At 44.4% G+C, this 27,212-nt stretch overlaps 1 protein-coding gene across 1 annotated transcript; it reads left to right on the forward strand.

Moving 5' to 3' along the window:
- The first annotated feature begins 1,380 nt into the window (after window positions 1-1,380).
- Window positions 1,381-25,950, forward strand: CDKN1A (cyclin dependent kinase inhibitor 1A). The gene is made up of 3 exons (XM_069945534.1): window positions 1,381-1,487; window positions 21,008-21,316; window positions 23,462-25,950. The coding sequence occupies exons 2-3, from the start codon at window positions 21,013-21,015 to the stop codon at window positions 23,521-23,523; spliced, it is 366 nt and encodes a 121-aa protein (XP_069801635.1). The 5' UTR covers window positions 1,381-1,487; window positions 21,008-21,012; the 3' UTR covers window positions 23,524-25,950.
- The last annotated feature ends 1,262 nt before the right edge of the window (window positions 25,951-27,212 follow it).

A 27,212-nucleotide genomic window follows, 5' to 3' on the forward strand; every position in this document is an offset into this window, starting at 1 on the left:
GACAGCAGGGGTAGTAGTAGTAGTAGTGACAGCAGGGGTAGTATAGTGACAGCAGGGGTAGTAGTGACAGCAGGGGTAGTAGTAGTAGTGACAGCAGGGGTAGTAGTGACAGTACAGCAAAACTGGGATTGTTGCCAACTATTGCCTATGCATTTATCTATGTTTTCCTGGTCTCCCTAGGACGATATCCAACTTTTGTAGCTGCGGAGAATCAAACAGTCTCAGTCTCATCTAACGTAGCTGAACCGGAACATTTTGACAGATCTGCTAAACACTACTCTAAGGCAATGTCTGACACTTCGATACAGTCCTGTATTAATGCTGTCGCTGCTGTTGCTCATGTTATTGCTGTGGCTACTGCTGGTCAGAAATGGATACATTCACAAGCCCAAGAACATGTGTGCTCCCAGTCTCACAGGACATGGCAAAAACCACGGCTACTGACAGGAAGTACCGAGGGAACAGAACTGCAAAATTACACCCAGCTTGGAAAAAATGAGTACCTGTCCTGAAAAATATCTTTTGACATGTAAAAAGTTATTTATGCCATCGGATCTCACTGCGAATCCCCTCTGGGATCAGGAGATATGGCCAGGGAGAGGATGTAGCAGCAGAGCCATCCACTCCTCCGCCACCTGCTCTGTCCGTCTAGGTAGTCTCAGAATTCCATTGACAGACTCACCTGTGAGGCTATGTTCACACTACGTAAAATAATATATAATGACTGCAATGCAATGTAACTACGGCTGTTAAATTCACACTACGTATCAGATAACGGCCATTGTTTATCTGTGAAAAATGAACATGTCAATTATTTCCGGCCGGTAATACTGCAACAACTGCCGAATTAAACTTGATTTTGATGTAAAAATTTCTGAGTGGTTTCTCGGGCTGGGCGCAGTATTTAAAGTAAATGACCTGTTTCATCCCATTTATAAACATGCTAGGAATCAAAATTAAACAACGGCCATAGTTTCACGACTAGCCAGTACGATCACAATTCTACGGCCGTAGTTTTGGTCGTAAAAGTCCGGCCGGTGAAAACAACGGCCGTTATTTTACGTAGTGTGAACATAGCCTAAAAGAGATACAGCCAGGGAGTGAATTGTACGGCTGCCGTGGTCTCTCCCCGGCTATATCTCCTGATCATAGCGGGTATCAGCAGTAACACCCTCTGTGATCACTAACTTTTGACTTGTCTGCTGACATGTCTAAAGTTATTTTTCTTGACAGGTACGCTTTAAAAGAAAAGAAGAAGAGCGAGCGACATACAAATTCTGGCCAGTAGATGGCGGCGGAGAACTCATAGCAACAACATATAGGAGAAGCTCAGCACACCGCCCTCCCTGGGATCTCCAGTTATCTGACGTAATCCTCACTCATTTAAATAGCCGGCTCTGCGGACGTCTGCACAGAACGTACAGTGGAATCCTGTGAGGGCTATAGAGAAGATCCCAGTGGATCACACGCAGACTGCTGGTTATCAGGTAGGGGGCAACCCACAGGCTGATGTAATAATGCACAATGATGATATTACAGTCAGGAGAAATGTGGGGCTTGGATATTGTCTCTGGTAGTAGCCGGAATGAATGTGGTCCAGTGTTGTATTGTAGTAAGTTATACACCTGACTGTGGTAGAGATGAGCTGCTCCTGAGGATGAGTGTACCCAGGAGTGGAGGTATCTGTCAGTCCATGTAGTACCCTGCATGGTTTCAGAATCTTCCTCTCCTGCCCATCCTACCCTGTCCTAGGTACTGTTCATCTATGCTGGTGTTGTCTTCTCTGCCCTTCTTACCCAACGCTGTCCTTGGTGCCCCTTATCATGGACATTTCTTGGCGCCCCTTAATCCTGGACAACTAGTTGTTGGTGCCCCTTCATCCTGGACCGTTCTTGTTGCCCTTTTGTTCCAGAGAGTTGTTATTGCCCCTATAACCTGGACAGCTTCTGGTTCTCCTTTACTCTGGACAGACAGATCCTGCAGCACCTTCATCCTCCTCCAAAGTTATCAGTTCACCCCTTCATCCTGGACAGCTCTTGTCGCCCCTTCATCCTGGACAGTTCTTGTCGCCCCTTCATCCTGGACAGCTCTTGTCGCCCCTTCATCCTGGACAGCTCTTGTCGCCTCTTCAACCTGGACAGTTCTTGCTGCCCCTTCATCCTGGACAGTTCTTGCTGCCCCTTCATCCTGGACAGCTCTTGTCGCCCCTTCATCCTGGACAGCTCTTGTCGCCCCTTCATCCTGGACAGCTCTTGTCGCCCCTTCATCCTGGACAGCTCTTGTCGCCTCTTCAACCTGGACAGTTCTTGCTGCCCCTTCATCCTGGACAGTTCTTGTCACCCCTTCATCCTGGACAGTTCTTGCTACCTCTTGGTCCTGGACAGTTCTTGCTGCCCCTTCATCCTGGACAGTTCTTGCTGCCCCTTCATCCTGGACAGTTCTTGTTGCCCCTTCATCCTGTACAGTTCTTGCTTCCCCTTCATCCTGGACAGTTCTTGTCGCCCCTTCATCCTGGACAGTTCTTGTCGCCCCTTCATCCTGGACAGTTCTTGTTGCCCCTTCATCCTGTACAGTTCTTGCTTCCCCTTCATCCTGGACAGTTCTTGTCGCCCCTTCATCCTGGACAGTTCTTGTCGCCCCTTCATCCTGGACAGTTCTTGTCGCCCCTTCATCCTGGACAGTTCTTGTCACCCCTTCATCCTGGACAGTTCTTGTCGCCCCTTCATCCTGGACAGCTCTTGCTACCTCTTGGTCCTGGACAGTTCGTGCTGCCCCTTCATCCTGGACAGTTCTTGCTTCCCCTTCATCCTGGACAGTTCTTGTCGCCCCTTCATCCTGGACAGTTCTTGTCGCCCCTTCATCCTGGACAGCTCTTGCTACCTCTTGGTCCTGGACAGTTCTTGCTGCCCCTTCATCCTGGACAGTTCTTGCTACCTCTTGGTCCTGGACAGTTCTTGCTACCTCTTGGTCCTGGACAGTTCTTGCTACCTCTTGGTCCTGGACAGTTCGAGCTGCCCCTTCATCCTGGACAGTTCTTGTCACTCTTTCACCCTGGACAATTCTTGTTCCCCCTTCAGTCCTGACTGTTCTTTCTACCCCTTCACCCTGGATAGCTCTTGTTTCCCCTTCATCCTGGACAGTTTTTGATGCCTTAACCCATGGGTCTCCAAACTGCGGCCCTCCAGCTGTTGCGAAACTACAACTCCCATCATGCCTGGGCAGCTAAAGCTTTGGATTTGGCTGTCCGGCATGATGGGAAATGTAGCTTTGCAACAGCTGGAGGGCCGCAGTTTGGAGACCCATGCCTTAACCCTTTACCCTACACCCTCCCCTTGTTCTTTCAGCCAGCTTGTTCCATCCATAGTGCACATACTGCTAAGGACAGGGGTGTATACCTCCTCCATATATCATATTACAGGCCTACATACATGCCCATTACTATACCAGTAGTGTATATACACAGGGTATACTGTTCATTGCAGTAAACCAGACAATGTGGTTATTGTTATTTAGAATTTTTACATTTTCTAGTTTCTCCCTATTTATTAATGATAATAATATTTACTTATTTGCAATAAACAATCAATATGGAAGTCCACTTTGTAAGCATAAATGCTGGGATTGATACTGGTCGGTATTATACATAGTAATGAAACTTGCCATAACATAATTTCATGCTGCTGCGCACATTCTTTTTTATTTGAGAAGGAACCAAAAAGTTGGAAACAAATTTGCAACTTTTTGACACCGTTGATAAAATCCCCCCATAGTTATCACATCCCAGTGAGAACCCTATGGAGGCTGCTGTGTATGGGGCACCCTGGTGCTTGTAGTTCCATAGCGACTGTAGGTTGAGGATTTGCCTTGACTTGTTGCAGGCTATATACTGTACTCATAAAGATAAAGCATGAGCTAATTCTATCTCTGTCGCTCCCAGACCTGCTGTAAACAGACAGGTGGAAAATGTTACTGCGCTAGTAATGTAATGTACATTGAATACTCAGGTATGAGAGTTGAGATCAGGTAACCCCACACCTCGGAGCTTGCGTGACGAGGCTTTTCAAACATTTGCTCTATAAGATAACAATATGTCTAGTACACAGTTATTATGACTTTATTTCTTTTTTTTTGCACGTGTTCTATGTGACATAAATCAAAAGTTAAGATTGTGTCTCTACAAGCGTGGTATATAATTTATACACTTGTATCGTTAGAATATTTTATTCTTACACTGTCTTATATCAAAGGTCGTGAACTAAGCTGCATCTTATGTTCAAGATACCTGCGGTCATGGATATATTAACTAATAGTAGCGAGGAGTGTATACCAGCAAAGGATTCTGAGTAGTGTTGAGGGAACCTGCCAAAATGTTTGTGTACGGCAACGTTATCCGAACATGAACGCTCAGCATTTGATTCCCTGAGGCTGAAGATGTTGGATGCAGTCCACGGGGGTCCTGGAAAAACATGGATACACCCACAGGCTGTATCCATGTGTACCTGGCAGCCCTAGGGCGGCATCCACCTGCCATAAGAGTGTTCGGATTTGGCTAATGTTGCCGAACCTGAACCATTTTGACAGGTTGGCTCATCACTAATAGTGAGAAATCTGATATTCCTTTACATTCAAGAGAGAGATTTATCAAACACGGTGTAAAGTGAAACTGGCTCAGTTGCCCCTAGCAACCAATCAGATTCCACCTTTCATTCCTCACAGACTCTTTGGAAAATGAAAGGTGGATTCTGATTGGTTGCTAGGGGCGACTGAGCCAGTTTCTCTTTACACCAAGTTTGATAAATCTCCCTAAAGTTTCCAAAACTAAAAGGAGAAGTATACTGTACTGATAATACTGATAAACTATAACTCCTATCATACCTGTCAGACCATGCTGTGAGTTTTAGTGTAGCAGGGACAGCAGAGACGCAGGAAGAAGTTGTCACTTGCCATTGCTTGTAGGCTGTATGTATGTCCACCCTTGGGGCATGTCCTGGCATGTAACTATGATGACTGAATCACTTTATAATAAGTTACATAGATTAGGCGATGTATCCTCACACTGCATACAGCCAAGCCCGGATTCCAAGTCCGTGGGGACACCTGGGGGTGACATGGCCTGGCAAGGCTTTATCATACAGTCTATATATGCCTTTACTCTTGTGTTTTCCATCAATAACCCCAGTGATGTCAGCAGGCGGGCCTCAGCATTGTAAATGGACGGAGTCCCTGAAATATTGATTTTTAAGACTGCACGGAGAATTTTGTTGTTGCTGATTTGAGGATCAGATGTCATATATTCAGTATAGGAAATTAGCATGGAAATATTCTTTCATCGCATAAATGTTAGGTCCAAATGTAAAGGAAGATGTGCAAAGGCGGTAAGCAGAACAGTTCCAGCCACCTTTAGGATACCATGACTATAAGGCCATGTTCACACAACGTAAGGCAAGTATTATACATGGCCATTGTTGCCGATTTGCAACATGGCCATGATTAATACTTAACTTACATTGTGCTGCAGCTAGAGGGAATCCCGGACAGAGTGTATACGCATAGTATACGCTCCGGCCGGAATCGCTAGTGGCCACGCAAAAAAATTGACATGTTAGTTTTCTGTGGTCGCTGTTCATTGAACAGCGGCCACCGAGAACCTGTCAGCTTACACAATGGAGCGTGCGGCTCTGGCCACACGCTCCATTGTGTACAGCGTGAAATTTGGATGCGCCCGCATCCGAATTCAACAGATGTGAAAATCATCCGGCACTGCAGTACCGGCCGGGATTATCTTCAGTAACACCGGCCGGGTCACAGAACGGCCTGTGTTATACATAGTGTGCACATGGCCTAATAGTGGAACTTATTTTAGCCCACCCCTCGGGACTAAGCCCAGTTGGTAACACCATTCACCCCTGCCTAAAATTAAAGGAGAACTCCGGGCAGGATCACTTTTTTCAAAATGCCCAGGGAGGAGGTGGGTGAGGTGGGCTCCAGCACTGGTGCCCGCATTCTGCTGCTCCGATTCCTGGCCGGTTCCTGGTTTAGAGAAGAGACTTGGGACATGACGAAGCAGGCCTACTTAGCCAGTCACTGACTTTAGCTGAACAGGCCTGCCTAGTCACATCCCGAATCCCCTCTGTAAACCAGGAAGCGGTAGGGGATCGGAGTGGAGGACTGTAGGTAGCAATGCTGGAGCCGGGGAAGTAAGTGGATGTTATTTTTTTTCACCCACCTCCTCCCCGGGCATTTTGAAAAAAGTGGTCCTGCCCAGAGTTCTCCTTTAAGGGAAGAATAACGGGAACTTTCTGGTATATGACTTCTGCAAATGCCATCTCTTCTCCTTTTACTTTTATACCTTCATCATTACTTCCCTAATTCATTACCTTTAACCCTCACTCTGAAAAACATCCACTTCTAGAAAAGCTGAATAATATCAGCACCAGTACCTCATCAGCAGGGATCACGCACATTGCTATACAACAGACTTCTGTTCTATAACATGGCATCTGTTATATGGGTCCATACTGTAATTCCATGTTGTCTCAAAAAGTTAAAAAAAAAGTTTGGTATGTTCTGTATTAGGGAATACTTATATTAGGGAAGTATCCTCCCCGAGATGCAGTATTCACAGGGAAAAATACATTGCCTCAGAGGCATTGAGCAGCAGCAGATACAGTACCTAAAGCTGTGTAATGCAAACCTAGGGGTCCTCCATGTGTAAATGTGTACAGAGTACTTCTGGTTATTTTCAACTATAGAAGTTCCTCAAAAAAAAAAGAAAAAAAAAAAACTATTACACTTACAGAGAGGATGGCCCTGAGAAGAATAGTAGAAGCTTTCGCCTTTAGAATTGGAAAAAGTGAAAATTTCCATTATCCTTCTCAGGGCCATCTTCTCTGTGACTATAAGGTGGCTTCACACTACCTTAAAGGGGTAGTGCGGCGTTTAACATTTATTCACTAAATAACACACATTACAAAGTTATACAACTTTGTAGTGTGTGTTATTTAAGTGAATGGCCCCCTTCCCCGTGTTCCCCCCACCCCGGAAGTGTGGTGCAGTATACTTACTCAATTGCTGTCGACCCCGGCCGCCATCTTGGGTCGACAACGTCATCTTCAGGAGGCCGGCCGGACCGCTCCAGCCATCCTACATGCTGGCCCCCCTCTGCCGCATCATTGACCGAGGATGGCGGCCGGGGTCGACAGCAATTGAGTAAGTATACTGCACTAATGTGTGTTATTTAGTGAATAAACGCCGCACTACCCCTTTAAAATCCTGGAAAAACGTCAATAAAAACACCATTGCATTTTTGTTTAGTTTTTTTTTGCAAAAACGCTAGCAGCGTCTTTGAGGCCCTGTGGCAGTTTTTCCAAAACGCAGCCTGCTGAGGGTGTGGCATTTTTTCTCCCATAGACTTCAATGGGATTGTTCTGGTTGCCTTAAAAAAAAGCCATCGCTGTGCGTATTTATGTAGAGGCGTACTGCCTCTACATAAATCCCGTGCGAGCCGGTGCGCACGGCTGAAAAACCTACGCCAGCTAAGGACTGGAGTAGGTTTTCGGCGTATCTTTAAAAAAAAATAAATAATAAATTGTATGGACTATGAGTCCGGGCCCCCTGTTCCGCCCCCTCCACACCCCCTCCCCGCCCCCCGGTGTACCCGGCGTAAATGGACGATTTGCGAATATTTTATTTGCAAATCGGCCATTTTGCAAATAAAATATTTGCAAATCGGCTCTTTACGCCGAGAAAAAAAAATACGCCGGATGATACATGTCCCCCTAAGTGTGTGAGGACACGCTTTTAGCTGTTTTTTTTTTAGTAGAGTAGATTTTTTTTTAATTTACATTTTTAAATAAAATTTTTGGTCATTTTTTTTAACCATTTGAGGAGTAAAAAAGTAGCAAGTCCTTTTTCAGTATATGCAAACATTGGTATATATATAAAAAAAATTATATATATATAATTATTATTTTATTTTATATAAAATACTCCTAAAAACAAGCAGACCGCAAGTAGAACATGTTCATCCTTTGAAAATGAATAGGTTGTTACAGGATGAAAGGCTGATTCTGATTCTTTTGCAGGTTATGAATATGTCATTGTGTAATGTCTATAAGTCTTCTTCTAGTCTCCGTGGTTTGTAAAAAAAAAATAAAAAATCCTGGTCCTTCCTTCTCATGCAAACCTCAATGTTTTTCCATCACGTTAAGCAGATCCTCCCAAGTCCCGGTGTCCTCTCTTCATGTATACAAAACATGAAACCTTTACAGGTCTCTCATCCGCAGCTACAATGATCTCTAATTTAGCGCTTTGACCTTAGACATTTGGGTAATAAAAACCTATAATTTCCTGAGGTGGGGAAACCTCTCCATGGCTATACAGGGCATTAAGTGGAACCTAAGGAGTGGCTGTGGCAAGCAGAGAGTCTCCTGTGGCTTGTAGGAAGCTCCTGGTAACTTCTGCCTAAGCCCTAATTAGAGGTGACACACCAAATGATGGGGCGCGCTACCATAAACATGTCATTTACAGCTTTGCAGATTGTATCTGGGAGAATTGTAAGACGAGATTAACAAGAGCGTCTCCTCCCTAGAGATGCTGATTTCCACATAATGGCACAATCTATTCATTACAGATTCCGGAGACATCTAATAGCAGGTGGTTTTCTTTCAGCTTTAAAATGGCAGCACTTTTGGATCGTTTTCCTTAGTATTCGACTAGGCCTATACCTACATTCTGTACATCTAAACCTTTAAAGGGGTACCCCAGCAAAAATCTTTTTCCTTCAAATCAACTGGTTTCAGAAAGTTATATAGATTTGTAAGTTACTTTTATTCTCCAGTCTTCCCATACTTATCAGCTGCTGTATGTCCTGCAGGAAGTGTTGTATTCTTTCCAGTCTGACACAGTGCTCTCTGCTGCCACCTCTGTCCAGAGAAATGGCAAATCCACATAGAAAACCTCTTCTGCTCTGTACAGTTCCTGACATGAAGAATTGAGATTTTTAATTAGAAGTAAATTACAAATCTATATAATTTTCTGTTACCAGTTGATCTGAAAATAAATAAATATTATTATTATTATTAATAATAATAATAATAATAATAATAATAATAATATTTAGCTGTAGTTCCCCTTTAAAATTCAACTGTCAATTCCTGCTCTCCTCCAACAGCATCTTTCAGGGAAGAATTGGGAGGCTACCATAGACATTAGATAACCAGGAGAGGTTTTCTATGGGGATTTGCTACCACTCTGGACAGTTCCTGACATGGACAGAGGTAGCAGCAGAGAGCACTTTGTCAGACTGGAAGAAATACACCATTTCCTGCAGGACATACAGCAGCTGATAAGTACTGGACTTGACATTTTTAAATAGAAGTAATTTACAAATCTGTCTAACTTTCTGCTACCAGTTGATCTGAAAACAATAGTCCCCCTTCAACATGTCTGAACCCCTTTTGTTCTCAGATGATAAAAGCCACCATCAGAGGTGTCTGAGAGCAGCTCACCATTGAAAACCCATCATCACTTAGCACAGCATGCATGTGTATGGGGTTTGGGAGAGATTCTAGAGTTTATTAAACAGCTATGTATGGTGTGTGACCAGCTTCTTTTTTTCTTTTCTTTTTTCTGTTTTATTAAAAAATACAAAAAAAAAAACTAAACTAAAAGCTACAAAATATAATCTGTACCTAGCTATATAAGCTCAGAGTATCCACTGACAGAGAGGAAGGTTTCATAGTCCCTGTGCATGTGGGATAGATCTACTGTCTGGGAATATTTTTGTGTTTTTATATTATTTGTTTTATACGCTATAAAACGTAAGCGTACAGTGGGATATGCATGGGCATGCCCCAGGCCGGGTCTCTTAACCCTTTCCGTGTGACTGGGACCCAGATGTGAGTGAGTGTGCGGAGCGGCCGGCAGCCAGCTGACTCAGCCTTTTACATACACATGGGAAATCTCCCTGTTATGGGAACAGGGAAATAAAGTAGTCCTATTAGTGTAGCTTTACGAGGACTGCTTTTTATTACAATTTTTCCCGTCATTCAGGTTCGATGTCTCCTACTTTTCACGAGCTTCTTCATTATCGAGTTGTCTCTTCCTACCGACTAGACGATGCAGTTTATATTTTAACAGTATAATTCGCTGCACTAAAGCTAATATATTTCTGTTTATATAAAGACAGAGCACGAGTGTTGGGAGTGAGCGGCAAATATTTGTAGAAGCTCCTACCATTGTATATATATATATATATATATATATATATATATATTTACAGTGGGGGAGATTTATTAAACATGGTGTAAAGTGAAACTGGCTCAGTTGCCCCTAGCAACCAATCAGATTCCACCTTTCATTCCTCACAGACTCTTTGGGAAATGAAAGGTGGAATCTGATTGGTTGCTAGGGGCAACTGAGCCTGTTTCACTTTACACCATGTTTGATAAATCTCCCCCAGTATATAATATAAATATTAGCCAGCTCCGGAATATAGGAACCAAAAACCACATTCTGTGAGGTTTGGTCCAAATTGCAGTTGGTGATATGTGAGCCTGGCATTGAGCTTCTGCAGTACGCAGATTAGAGCTGCCCATTAGGCCTTATTCACACTATCTGTGCCGTGATCTGCGCCATGATGACTGGAGGAGGATTGCGGCCCAGATCCCCCAAAGTGCAGCCGCCGCTCCCACCGCCTAGCTGCATTGATGACGGGAGCGCATAAGACAACTACTCGCCTACGCCCCCAAGTGTTCACCGCCATGGGAAAGTAGGCGAGTTGTTGTCTTCTGCGCGACTGTCATCTGCGGCTGGCACAGTGTTACCAAAATAGCCAGCCATGCACTGACTGACACCTCTGACCCAGACCTGGATTGTGTTAGTGGATATCGACATGTCCTTACATCACATCAAGTGCATATCAGCCCTTAATACCTTGCAAGCGTGTAGAGAAGACCTGTCAAACCTGTCGGGTTCGGCAACGTTCTCCGCACCTGAACCCTCAGCATTTGATACCCTGCGGCTGCAGAAGTTGTATGCAGTCCTAGGGCTGCCAAGAAAACATGGATATAGCCAATGGCCTATGGTTGTATCCATATTTTCCAGGACTCCCTGGGGTGGCATCCAACTTCTCCGACCCGGTAATCAAACACTGAGCGTTCAGAACATTGCTGAACTCGAACAGGTCCGCTCAACACTCCTTTCAATCCAAGGTCCATTTCAACCCAATTCTGCACATGGAATGGAGTCTGTGTGACCAGCTGTATACAGCTGTATACGGCTTCTTCTTATGTGGCTTATAAATCTGATGAGTTTGACATCCTGGGGATTTCAGTATCCCGATTCCTTGATAGTGTTATCTATTGTAAAGGAGTTACCCAATAATGGAATACACCCTAGTGTTTAATATCATGAGATAAAAGCTCAGAGACGGGCAGGATGCCATAACATTGCTGATTGCCTCATAGTAACATAGTTATTAAGATTCGGTAGGACTGAGAAGCCACAACTTCTTCCCACAACAATAATAAAGTAGGCTGCGGTGATGGCGAGGAATGGCTCTGCTCTTGTACTCAGTTTGGGTGGGGTTTTGCATCAGTGAATGTAGCTGAATTGCAGTACTGCACACAACCTGCGGACAAGGGTGGCGCTGTTTTTGAACGAAAATAGATGTGTTTTTCCTAATCCTGGACATCCCCCTTAAAGGGCTTTGGTAAAATGTACTATGAGCTTTGATTTACTGTGTGGGGAAAAAACAATCCGTGTAGGATTCAGGCAGCATGATATAATTGGGCCAATGTGTGGACTACGCCCACCCTGAGTAAACCTTCCCAATCACAGAAAGCTCCTCCCACTTTGCCTCTCCTTAAAAGGGACGAATAGTGAGTTGCACATTTTTGCACAACTATAATGTGGCATGTTTTATGATTCTTAAAGTGTCACAGTCTTTTAAATTTCTTTTTTGCAGAAATTAATAGTACAGGCGATTTTAAGAAACTTTGTAATTGGGTTTATTAGCTGAAAAATGCATTTTTATCATGAAAAAAGCAGTTTGAAGCTCCCCCCCGGCTTTATTGTTCTCTATGGAGCGAGGAGGGGTGGAGGAAGATGAGGCACCAAAACAGGACAACAAAGAGTTAACTTACAGCTACATTACTGGGCTATCTCCTCTGAAGTCAGCACTGACCTCTCTGACCTCTGGATACCGGCTTTCACACAGCTCCCACTGTGTAATCCTTTGTTCTCTGCTCTCTGCTGGTGACTAATCTCCCTCCTCCCCCCTCCTCTCTCCATAGGTTACACAGGGCACGACTGATGTAAAAGAGTTGAGATTTCCTGATTCTGAGCAGTGGATGAGAGAGGGGGGGGGGGGGGGGGTGGACCTGGGGAAAGTCTTTTTGAATGCAGATAATGGCATATTTGCCTAAAAAACCCAATTACAAAGTTTCTTAAAATTGCCTGGACTATTGATTTCTGCAAAAACAAACTAACAAACAAACCACAGTGACACTTAAAACTCCCTCAGTTCCATTCATCTGTTTCCTACTTCTTTGTTACACACGTGTTTGACACATTGGAGACCCAGATCTGTGTTTACCAATATAAATATTTTTATGCAAAACTGTATGTAAAGTTGCTTAAAGAGATTATACAAGATGAAAAAAAAATCTCAGAAATTTTCTCAAGTAGTTACAAATCCCCCTAGAAACCCTCTCCTGACATGAACAGAGGTGGCAGCAGAGAGCACTTTGTCAAACTGGAAAGAATACACCACTTAGGACATACCGTAGCTGATATGTATGGGAAGACATGAGATTTGTAAGTAGCAATAAATTACAAATCTATATAACTTTCTGACATTAGTTAATTTGAAATATCTATATATATTTTTTTACCAGAGTTCCCCTTTAATGTTTCACAGAGGCTAAACTAGGAGCCGGTGCTTATGTAACACAGACATATGTCTTCTTTCATAATTATCCTTTATTGTTCTTATTGTGTCATCCCAGGTCAGGTTATTAAACTACCTGTGATCGTTGTAGTTTACCATGTTAGGGTGTCTCCGGTACAACAGCAGAAAGTGTTTGGAGTCCAAGGTCAAAGAGGAGATAAGAACATCTGATGTGTTGTAAACAACCATAATCCTACCCCAACTCTTCTTCCTTGTCAGGAGTTTATGAGGACCAATCAGATGGGAAATTCTTTTTTTTCCCCTCCATTTTAAAAGTTTTGGCTTACCCAGAAGATGTTATCACATAAAGTGTAGAAAGTGTGTAAACTTTTCAGAGAACAATGATATGACCTTGTGACATCACCTCCCCAGCAAGCATTATAATACTACCAAATATAACGTAATATGACATAATGTTATCATTCACGTCTACAAGTCGACACAATATCCCAGTCAGTGTATACAGGTCACTGTTGTGTACTGAACCTTTGATGGAAATCGATAGGGTATTGTTTGCATTGTTTGCTGTTATTATTAGCTTAACATTTAGATAGAAGAAGGTGAATTTTTAATTAAAAATATTGGTCAGGGTTTGCATTCTTTTACAATGTATTGCCATCTTGTGGGCAAAGTAGGATACTGACATCAATGATCAGCGACATCACAAACCTAACCAGAATCATGGACCAAATATCTGGGACATGGCATGTATGTGAACCCAGTATCTTTAGTACTATCTATCTATCTATCTATCTATCTATCTATCTATCTATCTATCTATCTATCTATCTATCTATCTATCTATCTATCTAAATACAGTTATCTCCCATTCCAAGTAGGTTATTTCATTATATTGAGAAAAGCAAAAAAAATATTTCCATGTTGTAACCTGTGTGATATGTAGAGTCCAAAGTTAAAAGGGGATTCTAGAACCTTTGGAAAACTCATATGCATCTGAGGCCATAAAAAAATAGAAAAAACCCTTGTTCTGTCATTTCCCTGCTCCATGCAGGACCTGCCACTCAGCCAATCACTGGCTTGTCACAAGCTGCAGGGGCACCAGGGCTAGGTAAGTATACCTTTTTTTGTTCTTTTGCACAGCATATGAGCTTTTCAAAAGTGCTGGAAATTGCTACAGTTATCGACCCCCCTTCCTCCTCCCCCTTTCCCCATACACCTGAATATCTGGCATGACTAACATTCATGTGTACTTAGTGGAGAGAGGAAAGCTGCTGCCAGACAGCCTTGGTGGCCGCTTATCTCTATGAGATCAAAAGGGTCAGGCAGTTGAAATCCAGCATGTCTTACCCTTCAAGTTCCCAATATCATCTGTCAGCGGAGGATCAGGAGGCCCCCATACATTTCAGATAGTCGTCTGAGTTTACAGAGGTTGTGGCTGCCAAAACAAAGTAGAAGTCATTGGTGGCCAGTGAAAAGTATTGGCCACTTGGTGTCTCACTTCTTTAGAATCTATTGTTAGGGGAAAGCCCTAGAGCAGGGGTCTCAAACTCGCGGCCAACTGCGGCCCTCGGGATACTAATTTGAGGCCCCCACCTCAATGGTAGCTTTCCTGTAAGTGCGGCCCTGACACTGTGCTCGTCTTCGGGAGGCCGGCCGAACGGCTGCAGCCGTCCCTGATGCTGGCCCCCCTCTGCCGCGTCATCAACTGCTCAGCCGCGATTTGCTGAGCTTAACTTTATGCTCAGCCAATCGCGGCTGAGCAGCTGATGACGCGGCAGAGGGGGGCCGGCATCAGGGACGGCTGCAGCTGTTTGGCCGGCCTCCCGAAGACGACGGAGAGGTGGGCGGCGGCGGCGGTGGTGGTGGGAGGGGAGGTGTGCGGCGGCGGTGCGGGGCAGGTGAGAGGTGCCTACAGCCGCCTAGCAGAGCCGCTGCCCCCTAGCGTCCCTGCCGTACATGCAGCTCCCCGGTCTCTGGAGGAGGAGGCCGCGGGGGCTGCAAGGTGATCGCATCGCTGCAAGTCCTTGGGCTGTTCAGCAGGATCGGGGGATGCAGTGCAGACCCCCGATCCTGCTTTACAGCCCCAGGACTTGCAGCGATGCGATTACCTCACCCTGCAGTCCCCACGGCCTCCTCCTCCAGAGATTGAGGAGCTGCATGTGCGGCTGAGAGGAGAGCGCTGGTGCCGGGGGGGAGAGGAGGAGGAGGGGTGTGTGCCCAGCTCCCCCCAGTCCCCTGTGTCACCCCCCCAGTCCCCTCTCAGAGACTCCCAGTCCCCTGTGTCACCCCCAGTCCCCTCTCAGAGACCCCCAGTCCCCTGTGTCACCCCCTGCTCCCCCCAGTCCCCTGCGTCACCCCCTGCTCCCACCAGTCTCCTCTCAGAGACCCCCAGTCCCCTGTGTCACCCCCTGCTCCCCCCAGTCTCCTGCGTCACCCCCTGCTCCCACCAGTCCCCTCTCAGAGACCCCCAGTCCCCTTTGTCACCCCCAGTCCCCTGTGTCATCCCCCCTGCTCCCCCCCCAGCTCCCCTCTTTCACCCTCTGCTCCTCCCAGTCCCCTGTGTCACCCCCTGCTCCCCCCAGTCCCCTGTGTCACCCCCAGCTCCCCTCTCAGAGACCCTCAGTCCCCTCTGTCACCCCCAGTCCCCTGTGTCACCCCCCTGCTCCCCCCAGTCCCCTCTGTCACCCCCAGTCCCCTGTGTCACCCCCCTGCTCCCCCCAGTCCCCTGTGTCACCCTCTCCTACCCCCAGTCCCCTGTGTCACCCCCCAGCTCCCCCAGTCCTTCTTCTTGTGGAAAACCTGATGCGGCCCAGCCTCACCCAGACTCTACCTCCAGCGGCCCCCGGGTAAATTGAGTTTGAGACCCATGCCCTAGAGTAACAGGCAGAACAGGGAGTAGGGGCAGAACTAGAGGCAGGGCTTAGTGACTGTTATGTATTGGAGAGGGGAATATAAAGATGGTGTATCAGAAGGACAGAAACCTTATATACAGCAGTGTGAATGTCTGAGGGTAAGTGCAGGCACATTATAGCAGCAGTGTGTATAGCTGAGTGTAAGTGCAGGCACATTATAGCAGCAGTGTGTATAGCTGAGTGTGAGTGCAAGCACATTATAGCAGCAGTGTGTATAGCTGAGTGTGAGTGCAGGCACATTATAGCAGGAATGAAGAGGATGGGAAACACAAGGGCTGATAGAGACTGCAGGGGGCATAAAGGAATGAGCAGGGCAGATGTGGCCGCAGTATAGCAGCACTCTCTGTCCGGGGAGAGAGGGGTTACAGCTATAAAGAGACTATCTCAACTGTCCTGTCCCCTGATGTAAGCCCCAGCCTGAAGTGGATCTGCTATGATTTGGAAGGTGAGGGAGACTTCCTGGGCCAGAGCACAGTGCTGTAGAACCCGCTATGCAGACCATACCCCTCCCCCACTCCCCCTCCCACCCAGTACAGGGAGCTCTTAAACCAAAGCAATGCTCTTAAACCAAGTCACAATTTTGAAAAACTGCGAGCTCTTCTTGCAAAATGCTATTAAACCAAGTTACTCTTAAACCGAGGTACCACTGTACTTACATTTAGACGTTACACAGTCATTGCTTCTTACCAGTTTTTGTAATGTCTTTTATATTTATGTGGTTTCCATACATGCTATATATTTGATTAAAGGCGTAAGAATGGTTAGATCACCATTTACTATCATGGGCCCAACAATAATATCTGACCAGTTTGACATTCCTGGAAATCCACGTGCAAGGGAACTTGACTGCTGGCCAGTGGCATATTGCCAGAGCTTTTCATCCAGAAACTGCTGGTAGACTGTCAAATATTCTTTTCTATAATGTACTAAAGACATAGAACCTTTACCTTTCACCAGGTATCACACCAAATCTATTGTGTATCTGTCATATGAATGAAACGACACTCCATTGCCAACAACGTCAGGTGTAACGGCCACCGATCACAGGGTACTGGATAGAATTTATTAAAACATAAAAACACACAGCGTGTTTCAAAGCCGGACCGGCTTCTTCCTCAGGTTTGATAACAAAATCAAACAAAGGAAAGGAGTGTATATATATATATATATATATATATATATATATACACACAAGGACTGTCAGAGACTGCAGGGAGCATGAAGGAATGAGCAGGACAGATGTGAGCACATACATGCAGCACTCTCTGTCCGGGAAGAGAGGGGTTACAGCTATGGAGAGATTACCTCCACAGTCCTGTCCCCTGATGTAAGCCCCAGTCTGAAGTGGATCTGCTATGATTTGGAAGGTGAGGGTCAGAGTACAGGGCTGTATACCCCTCTATGAAGACCATGCCCCTCCCCCACTCCCCCTCCCACCCCCTACAGGGAGCTCTTAAACCAAAGCAATGCTCTTACACCAAGTCACAATTTTGAAAAACTGTGAGCTCATTTCATTTGCTTCAATGAAACAGTGAAAAGAGATGGCAGCAGAGAGCACTGTGTCAGACTGAAAAGAAAACACCACTTCCTGCAGGACATACAGTAGCTGATAAGTATGGGAATTATAGAAGTAAATTACAGACCTATATAACTTTTTGAAACCAGTTGACTTGTAAGAAAAAAAAATTCCGTCGGAGTACCCCTTTAAAGTTAAAGCTTGATTCTGTTTTTACACCTGAAGAAGAATCTGTTCAGGCTTCGAAATGCGTTGGATGTTTTTAAACGTGTTTTAATAAATTCTGTTTGGTAACTCTGCTGTGATCTGTGCCTGTTACACTTGTTGGGAGTGGAGTGTCGTTTTGTTTGTGAATATCCAGCGGGGATAGCGGAGGATTGGCTGTGATCACATAGTCTCACCTTTATCTTTAGAGTGCTGTGCCTCCAACTTGCACAACCCAACCATAGTGTTATATCTGTCCTTGTACGTAAGGATGGACGGATGACATCACTGATGCTACAGAAGGTTTATCATAGACATTGTTATGAGTTTTCCATAGCTTCCAGCTCTTTTGGTTACTACCGCTATAAATACGTCCGATCACATACAGCTCATGATAGAGACCGAATTTTACAGAATGTTCTTATTACATTGCTTTTTGTATATGTTCTGCTATAATAATAATAAGTATCAGTACTACAACTACATCTATGAGCGTAGGTATTGATTCTTCGTTCATAGACTTGCCCTTCTCTGCACCGTATAACTTATATTGATTTCTTTATAGTATAGTATACGTGGAGTCAGTCCACTGTATTTAAACTATAAGGCCCCATTCGGAGCATTTATGGTTAAATACATACTGTATGAGCAAGAGCAGACCTTCTGTTTAACCCCTCATGTACTGCAGTATGTGAGTGACCCAATATTCTCTTATGTTCTGCTACACACACACAAAAAAAAAGTTAAAAAGGAAGACAGGGAGATCTCTGTTTCACTGCTCCTGCAATGATAAACCCTGACCTTTGGATAGAGGTCTGCACATTTTCCTACTTGACTGTAGCAGCCGGAGAACAGAGGTCAGGAGTTATCAGAGCAGTGAAGCAGATATCTCCTTGTCCTCTGCCTATTAAGCCTTTTTTTTGTGTTGCAGTGTGTGACCCAGTGAACACTGGGTCACCTATACACTGCAGTACATAAGGGGTTAAGCAGAAAGACACAGGACAGCTCTTATTTTCCCTGTGCATCCCTGGGCCCCCCTCCCCCACAGGCCCTATAGCAGCTGCCTACCCTGCCTCTATGGTAGCTACGCCACTCCTGGTCACTATTATCACTATTATTTTAGTTGCAGTTATTAAGAAGTATACAGATCCTGTATCCTAGTACTTTCCAGTGCTTACTGGGGACAGTAGTAGTATACTGCCCGTGCATCTTTACTATTAATCTGTCTATGAGAGTTGAAGAGGCTTGTACTGACAAGTTCCTGCTAGTGTAAGTGCAAAGTGCATGTTTGAGCAAGCCGAAACATGTCTGACTCACCGTGCAATGATGTCAGCACAAGACTGGGTGGGAACAGTAGTAATTTGATACGGGCAAACAAGACTATTTTTATCGCCACTGTTTTCCTTTTCTCAGACGATGAGGTTTTTTTCTCTCCTCTATACAAGCACTGTGTGACTGGAGGACGGAGCCAACACTGAGACTAAGGAGTTTCAGGATATGCTCCGGCAAAACTGTAAATGTTTCTTAGAAAAGTTGTGTTCACATACTGCTTAACCTGTACGGCCATTTTCTATGTAAAACTGAGCTTATCGAAGCATTATTGATTTTTTAAATTTATTTATTTTATTTTTTTTTTGGCATCACTGCATGCAGAGAGCCTTAAAGGGGTTATCCAGCAAAAAATCTTTTACTTTCAAATCAACTGGATTCACAAAGTTATGTAGATTTGTAATCTATTTCTATTTAAAAATCTTCGGTCTTCCCATACTTAACAGCTAATTTATGCCCTGAAGCCACCTCTGCTGTCACCTCTGCCAATGTCAGGAACTTTTGGACAGTTCCTGACATGGACAGAGGTGGCAGCAAAGAGCAATGAGTCAGACTGGAAAGAAAACATCACTTCCTGCAGGACATACAGCAGCTGATAAGTACTGGAAGACTTGAGATTTTTAAATAGAAGTAAAATGCAAATCTACATTACTTTCTGATTTGAAAGAAAAAGACTTTCGCCGGAGTACTGTTTTAATTTTTTTAACCTTTTAATTTTCTGTCTAGATTAACAGACTATCAGTCATAATACCTGCAAGTCTGTTGTCCCCCCTAGTGGTTGGCCGCATGGCATCATGTATCAAAATGATGCTGGTATTGAGAAACATTTTTTGAATATTTGCAGGACTGTAATGACACTGCTGCTCGGCTGCTTCATTTCATTGCATTTCAAACATTTTTCTCACTCTCGGGATCATATTGATACATGAGGCCTTGCATGGAAAGACTCCACTACAGGGCTTCCCCATCCGCGTCATCTGTGTTTCACGGAACGTGGGAATAAACCCTGATTGGAATCAGGAAAACCTGCAATATAAAAGAACAATCAGGCTGGTTTCACACTGGCTAAACTTTTTGCAAAAACGCCCCCCCCCCCCACAAAAAACAAACAAACACCATAGCGTTTTTCCAGTAAGGACGGCACGGTCAGATGTTAGCTGTGAGTGAATGAAATTTTATGAAATGCCATACTTACTAGATGGTTTTCTTTTTTTTTTTGTTTTTGATGTGTTTTGGTTTTCCCTTTTCTCTGGTGTTTCTTGGGGCTCTGAAGCAGTTTTTCCAAACCGCAGCATGCTGGCTGCGTTTTTTGTTTTTATGGAAACTGTGGCGTTTCTCTCCCATTGAGTTTAATAGAGTTTCCCTTGTTTTTCTCAGAAACGTAAAAAAAAAACAACCAGACCTAAAGTCCAAAACGCCATTAAGGGTATGTTCACACGTACCGACTCGCAGCGGAAATCTCGTTGCGAGTTTTGCAGTGAGATCCGCTACAAGTCAAGGTCCTGGCAGGCCCCTTTCAGACCGCTGCGAGTATGTAATGCAGCGGCCCCCTTAACCCCTTCGGCTACCCCGCTGTCTGTATATACATTACCTCTCTCCTTGCCGCACAGGGTCCCAGCGTCCCGCTCTCCCTTCCAGCCAATCAGTGGCTGCGGCTGGGCAACACACTGATTGGCTTGGCGGGAGAGCAGAACGCCGGGACCCCGTACGGCAAGGAGAGAGGTAATGTATATACAGACAGCGGGAAAGCCGAGCGGGAGCCGAAGGGGTTAAGGGAGCGGCTGCATTACATACCGCTGCATTCAGACCACTGTGAGTATGTATTGACAGGGGCCTGCCAGGACCTTGACTTGTAGCGGATCTTGCTGCAAAACTCGCAGATCTCTGCTGCGAGTTGGTACGTGTGAACGTACCCTAAAACGGCAAGATGCTCTTTGGCAGTTTTTCTGGCTTTTTTTGGAGGCTAGAAAAACGCCACAAAAAATCTGTGTGAAGCCACCCTAATAGTACTTTGTCACCGATCTCTTCGTAAATCTCTTCCTTCTCTTCTCTATGGTAACCATTTAGCTAAGTATTATTACTGTATGTGGTATTTGGGGGATTCTTACCCTATTTTCTTGTTCCGTTTTGCAGAGAACATGTGTTCTGCCATGGACATCTGTAATGGTGGAGAAAGAAAGGTTCGTCGGAGCCTTTTCGGAGAAGTGGATCATGAACAACTTAAAAAGGACTATGAGGCGGCCATGAGCAGTACTTTGGAAGAGGCCAAACGTACATGGAACTTTGACTTTGTGAATGAGACTCCATTGAAGGGAGATTATGTATGGGAGAGGGTAGAAGACCCCTACCAGGAGACTACTGGAGAGAATGGTGACTCCCCGCCCAGCCTGGTGACAGTCCAGGAACTAAATTGTAGCAAGAGAAAGCAGTCCCTTATCACCGGTAATTATAACGCATTATTAGGTTTATTGTCAATGTAGTAAGCTGAAAGGTATACTGTTATTAAAGGGGTACTCTGGCACTCCCCCAATGCCTTCTGGGCTCTGTTCCAGGTCCCCACTAAGCTGATCAGCAAGATATCTTAGGGCCATATTACACGGGGTGATTATCGTTCAAAAAATCATTTGATCGTTCGGATTTAAACGATAATCTTTTCGTGTAATAGCAGGCAACGATTAAACGACCAATGAGAAATCTTGATCTATTTTCATCGTTGATCTTTCACAAACTGTTTGAATGTCGTTCGGTGTAATAATACGGCCTTCGGTCGTTCCCTGGTCTATCAGCCAGAAAAAGGACGAGCGCAAGAACGACTGTAAGTAACGATCAACGTCCTGTGTAATAGGGTGAACGATTTAAAATAGTTTGTCATAGTGGTCGTTTGAGGTCATTTATCGTTAATCGACGAAAAATTGTCCTCCCATGTAATACCACCCTTAGGTGTTACAACCCTAGGTTTTACAAGTCTATGACACTCCATGGAGTGTCATAGACTTTAATAGTAATCAGTATTGTAGCGTGAAACTCGCAGCATGAAATCCTGTTAGCATCTATTGGGCTTCTGACAGAGAATTGTCCCTCTACAGAGGGAGAATTCTCTGTCCGCTGTCCATCGGGGCTCTGCGAAGTGATCGCAGAGCCCCGATGGTAGCCATGGAAACCGGAAGCCTCAGGCTTCCGGTTTCTTGGCTACAGAGGCCAGCGGGGGGAGGGAGGGAAGGCTGGGCACGTGCCCGTGAGCGGCAGGGGACAGAGGGGAGGGGGCAGATTGTAACAGCGGCAGGGGGCAGAGGAGAGGGGGCAGATTGTAATAGTGGCAGGGAACAGAGGAGAGGGGGCAGAGATAGGGACATCAGCTTATGGGATCGTTATGATCCCATAAGCTGATGTCCTAAAACGACCTGGGCATTCAGGAATCAATGACCCCAGGTCGTGAAAGGGTTAAAGTGTACCTGTCATGACAAGAAAAATTGTTGACATGTCAGGGAGGCATGCTAAAAGTTTTTATTGGTCAGTGTTTGAGTGTTCAGTGTTCAGTAGAATGAGCAGGAAGATGACCGGTCATTTCTTCACACTTCTGTCTGTATGAGGAGATGGCTTTATGTGGCCGTCGGGAGGGCATGGACTTTTTCCAGCTCGTACTCCAATTAAAGGGGTTATCCAGCGCTACAAAAACATGGCCACGTTCCCCCTACTGTTGTCTCCAGTTTGGGTGGGGTTTTGAAACTCAGTTCCATTGAAGTAAATGGAGCTTAATGGCAAACCACACCTGATCTGGAGACAACAGTAGGGGGAAAAGTGGCCATGTTTTTGTAACCCTGGAAAACCCCTTTAACACCCAGACCCTGACCAATCAAACTTTTGATATGTTATATGTTACATGACGCCCGCTCGTCGGCCAATCCCATCTTTTCAGCGGGCCAAAAAATCATTATATATTGGCCCCATATCTCTCTGGAGATGTGCAGCCAATTCCAGTCTATGTGACTGCACTAATGATACAGTGATCGTTCGGCTGCTCGATTATTTGTGGCGTGTAATGACACTGCAAACGAGCGCCGATCTCGCTGATCAAACAGTCGAAGATTGCCTGGTGTAAAAGGACCCCTAGTTCACCGCTGCTCACCACTGAGGCTAAAACTAAGCTGAGACTTCATGTTGTGTCTGTGTGGTGATAAGATTGCTGTAAAGTGATCTGTACAGCATTGCAGCAACATATGACACCTGTAGATAGAGGACACAATAATGACCTTTCCAAAGGTCACAGATCGTGCTCAGTAATGTTTTACATTCATCTCAAAGAGAAAGACTCTGTCTATTGTCATCTATGTCCATGAGTCTTGCTGTAAAGCATGTAACTAAATGCTGTCAAGAACAGCCCAGGCAATATGGCAGCCCTCATAATGTAAAAAGTGAAATAAAAAAAAAAATAAAGTCATAAAATAGAAACAGATTAAAATAAAAGAACAAGTTTTAGTATCTGACTCTAATCAGTAAAAGAAAATGTAGGTGACACATTCCCTTTAAGTCAATGAAATAGCATCAACCAACATTTTGTGACTTCTTCCTTCTCTCCTCTTTCAACAGATTATTACCAAGTGAAACGCCGCTGTTCTCCGCTTCCTTCACCGAGTCAGTGTAGCCCGTGATTGGATTCCTTCCAGATTATACATATGTTGTTTTCCGAGAGTCCTTCCTCAAGACGAGTCAAAACTTTCCGTACAAGAATCTCAGTTTCAGGAAGTTAATCTTTACTTTGAAGACCCATAGACATAACCTGGAATGTAAGAACATTGGAAATGTCCATGCACTTCCTAAGAACCCCAGTGAGCCCTCCACCTCTTTAGTGATTGTGTTATTCTTGTTTGTATGAAGAAATTCTCAGTCAGGGGATAAGTGTCATATACATGTATATATGTAAAGAAAGACTGAGGGGTGCGGGAATGCCAGCGGCACGGTCCTGTAAGGGGGTCTCAATAACGTGCCATTATTTTGGGGGCAGATATTTGCTGAATGAAGGTGCCATATATCTGTGTTAACCACTGCTTATTCTAAGATGTATTCCCTGGAAAAAATCTATATCCTGAAGTAGTTATTCAAGGTGGAGCCACCATGGAAAATCACATCATGATTATGCTTTTTATAGGTGGGTTTTTCCGTGTTGCTTTTACGTTTTTTGAAGTCAATTAAGCCTAAAGTAAAAAAAAAAAACGAAAAAAAACTCACACTGCCCTAGGACATAGCTGACCAAGTAGGTGCCATAACTCAGGGTATAGGGGGCACTAGTGAGACAGAAATGTATGTAATGAAACCAGCACCGCTACAGAGGAACTGTAGGAGAAATATGTGTATCCAGATGACACTACATTGTATGATCATTCCCGAAGACCGTTAGAGTGGCACCGACATTGAGCCATTTCCGAGGCTTCTTATGGATATTCTGGAGTGGGTTTCAGCTTCCTGGAAGCTTTATACCCTTTTAGTACAAAAGCTTTAAGAGTATGTGCACACTAAGGAATACGCGTAGAGACTTCAAGCAGATTCTGCTGCACGGCTTCCGCTTAAAGTTCCGTCAGCTCAATGATATTTGCCGGCGAATTCCGCCATCTGCCCCAAAGAATTGACTTGTCTATTCATTGAGTGGAAGGCGGAATTCACCGGCAAATATCGGGAGGGGTGGAACATCAAGCGAAGGCTGCGTGGCGGAATCCGCTTCAAGTCTCCACTCGTATTTTGTGTGCACATACCCTAACAGTGCTGCTTCATTCAGTGCATTAATAATATCCATTATAATGTTAGCTGTGTAGCCCTAGATTGTACATTATGGTGGCACCAGAGTAATAATGAATAGAGATGAGTGAACCTGGAGCATGCTCGAGTCCATCTGAACCCGAACGTTCGGCATTTGATTAGCGGGGGTTGCTGAAAGCCCTAAGGCTATGTGGAAAACATGGATACAGCCAATGACTATATCCATGTTTTCCAGACAACCTTAGGGCTTTATCCAAGTTCAGCAGCCCCAGCTAATCAAATGCCGAAAGTTCGGATGGACTCGAAACCGAACCCGGTTCGCTCATCTCTAATAATGAACAAAAAAATACTAGAACAAAAAACTACATAAAAAATGCAAAAATGAAAAACAAGGTATAGACTACAAAAAGTTGGAGCTTCTTCTTCTCACGGATCAGACAGTCCTGAAGCTTTTTCACCCTTAAAGGTAACCTTTCACCCCGTCACCCAGGGCAGAGCCCGCCTGACCCCTCCGTTGAGCCCCGGAAACTTACCCCGTCCTGCATGTCCCACCCCAGAAGCCGGTCCTGCCGTGATTTCTCCGTAATGTGACCGGCTTCTGGAGGAGGACTTGCAGGAAGGGGTAAGTGTCCAGGGCTCTACCGGGGGGTCAGACGGGCTCTGAAAGGTTTCCTTTAAAAAATGAAGACTAAAATAAATATTTTAACTGCAAATAGCTTCCTTTTGTCAAATACAGGATTATCGTTTAAATTATTATGGTTAGGGCATTTAACATGACACAATTTAAAGGGGTTGTCCAGAGAGCAGAAAAAGTCCTACCTTTCTGCTCTCCGGCATTCCACTTCCTCCGTCTTCCCGTCCGTGCTGATGCTTCTGCAGAGGAGAGGGGGCGGGAGCAAGTTGTGGGCAATGACCAATAGCTGCTCGATGTCACCATTGTCACAGCAACATCGGACAGCTATTGGACATTGTGTGTGGGCGTGGTTTTGCAGTGGACGCAGCACTCACGACATGCTCCCGCCTCCTTCTCGTCTGCAGATGTAACAGACAGGGAGATGGAGGAAGTGGAGTGCTGGAGAAGGTGTGCTCAAGACTCCAGAGCGTTGTTCTAAGAGAGTAATAAGATTTCTCTTTTTTCTTTTCTGTAAATTGATGTAAATCTGCTGTCTGACCTGTATCTTTATATAAGAGAATTGTTTTATTTATAAACTGGAAATTGTTCTATAGGAGAATATGTTGGAACTTATGCTAATATATGGTAAGGGGGTATATATAATTATTTAATACCATATCTTCATATGACTGTGGCCGCACTCTCGAGAATTAAAATGCGTCTCAAATATGAGATACGGAGCTCTACATTGTTTGCTAAACCTATTGTATGTCCAGCTTTTATGTTCCCATTTACAAAAGATGGGGAAAATCCCAGCAGGGGTATGCGGACATTGCACACAATACGCCATTAACATGATAATTCTGTTAAATTGTTGGCATATACTGTAGAATTCAACATTATAACTAAAGATTAGAGATGGGCACAACTTGACCATTTGATTTGATTACCGATGGTTGAAGAAGTTGGATGCTGCCCTAGGGAGAACACAGATACAGCCTATGGCCTATGGCTACCGGCATTCAAACGCCGAATTAACAGAATATTTGCGCTAATATTTACTAAAGATTGAATTATTAGTTTGCATAGGACTGTTTATTTTTCTATGTCCTCTATAATTTTTTATGTTTTTTTAATCTTCTTTTAGTACACAGGGTAAAAATTGACAAATCTATGCAAAGTAGGCTGCCAGATGTCCCAAAGCAAACATTTGTAAAATAATAGGCATACCCTATGATTTCCAACAAATATTTCACTCTTTTTTGTTACATGTTTTTTCTTGTTTTTTTTTTTTCCTTTTTGGTAATGTCTTATGTTTTGCATTAGCACTTTATTTTGATAGTACTAAAAAATATACACTAGAGTATATACACTACAGTGCAATATAATGGTATACAGTTAGGAATTGAAAATTAACACTGGAGTTCATGGAAACCGATATGGTTTCTACATACCAGGTCTATTTCTTAAATGCAGCCAACACCAGTCTTTAGTTCTAATGCTGAGTTATATGTGTAATGTAGGTTAAATAGCTCCATTTGTAAATTATACATACTTCTTAAAGGGGTATTCAACTAAAACATAACTTTTCATATGTTGCTGCCCATGGTGAGACTAACAATTCCTTCCATACTTGTTATTATCTATTCAGTCTCCTTCCCCCAGTTCTGAGCTACTGCTTTCTGCTGAAGACACAAAAATTTGTTTGTGAGTTTTTCTTTTCAGTCTCCCTCTCCCCCCCCTCCCTTTTGAGACAGCTGATGTAAACAAGTCCCTGGCAGGCTTTATCTGTAACATTGTAGCAACATTGTAATGCCAGGTGGATTAATTACAGTGAGTTTCATCAGCAACTTGACCTGAGAATGACCATTCCAGCATTACAAAGAAGCTACATTGTTGCAGATAAAGCCTTCCAGGGACTTGTTTACATCTGCCGTCTCAGAAGGGAGGGGGAGACAGAGAGAAAAGCTCACA

The sequence above is a fragment of the Dendropsophus ebraccatus genome, chromosome 11 (assembly GCF_027789765.1).
Source record: "Dendropsophus ebraccatus isolate aDenEbr1 chromosome 11, aDenEbr1.pat, whole genome shotgun sequence".
Classification (NCBI taxonomy): domain Eukaryota; kingdom Metazoa; phylum Chordata; class Amphibia; order Anura; family Hylidae; genus Dendropsophus; species Dendropsophus ebraccatus.

Coding starts and splice junctions, on each gene's coding strand:
- CDKN1A (XM_069945534.1), top strand. CDS start 21,013: ATGTGTTCTGCCATGGACATCTGTAATGGTGGAGAAAGAAAGGTTCGT. Junction 21,317..23,461: donor AAAGCAGTCCCTTATCACCG/GTAATTATAACG, acceptor CTCTTTCAACAG/ATTATTACCAAGTGAAACGC.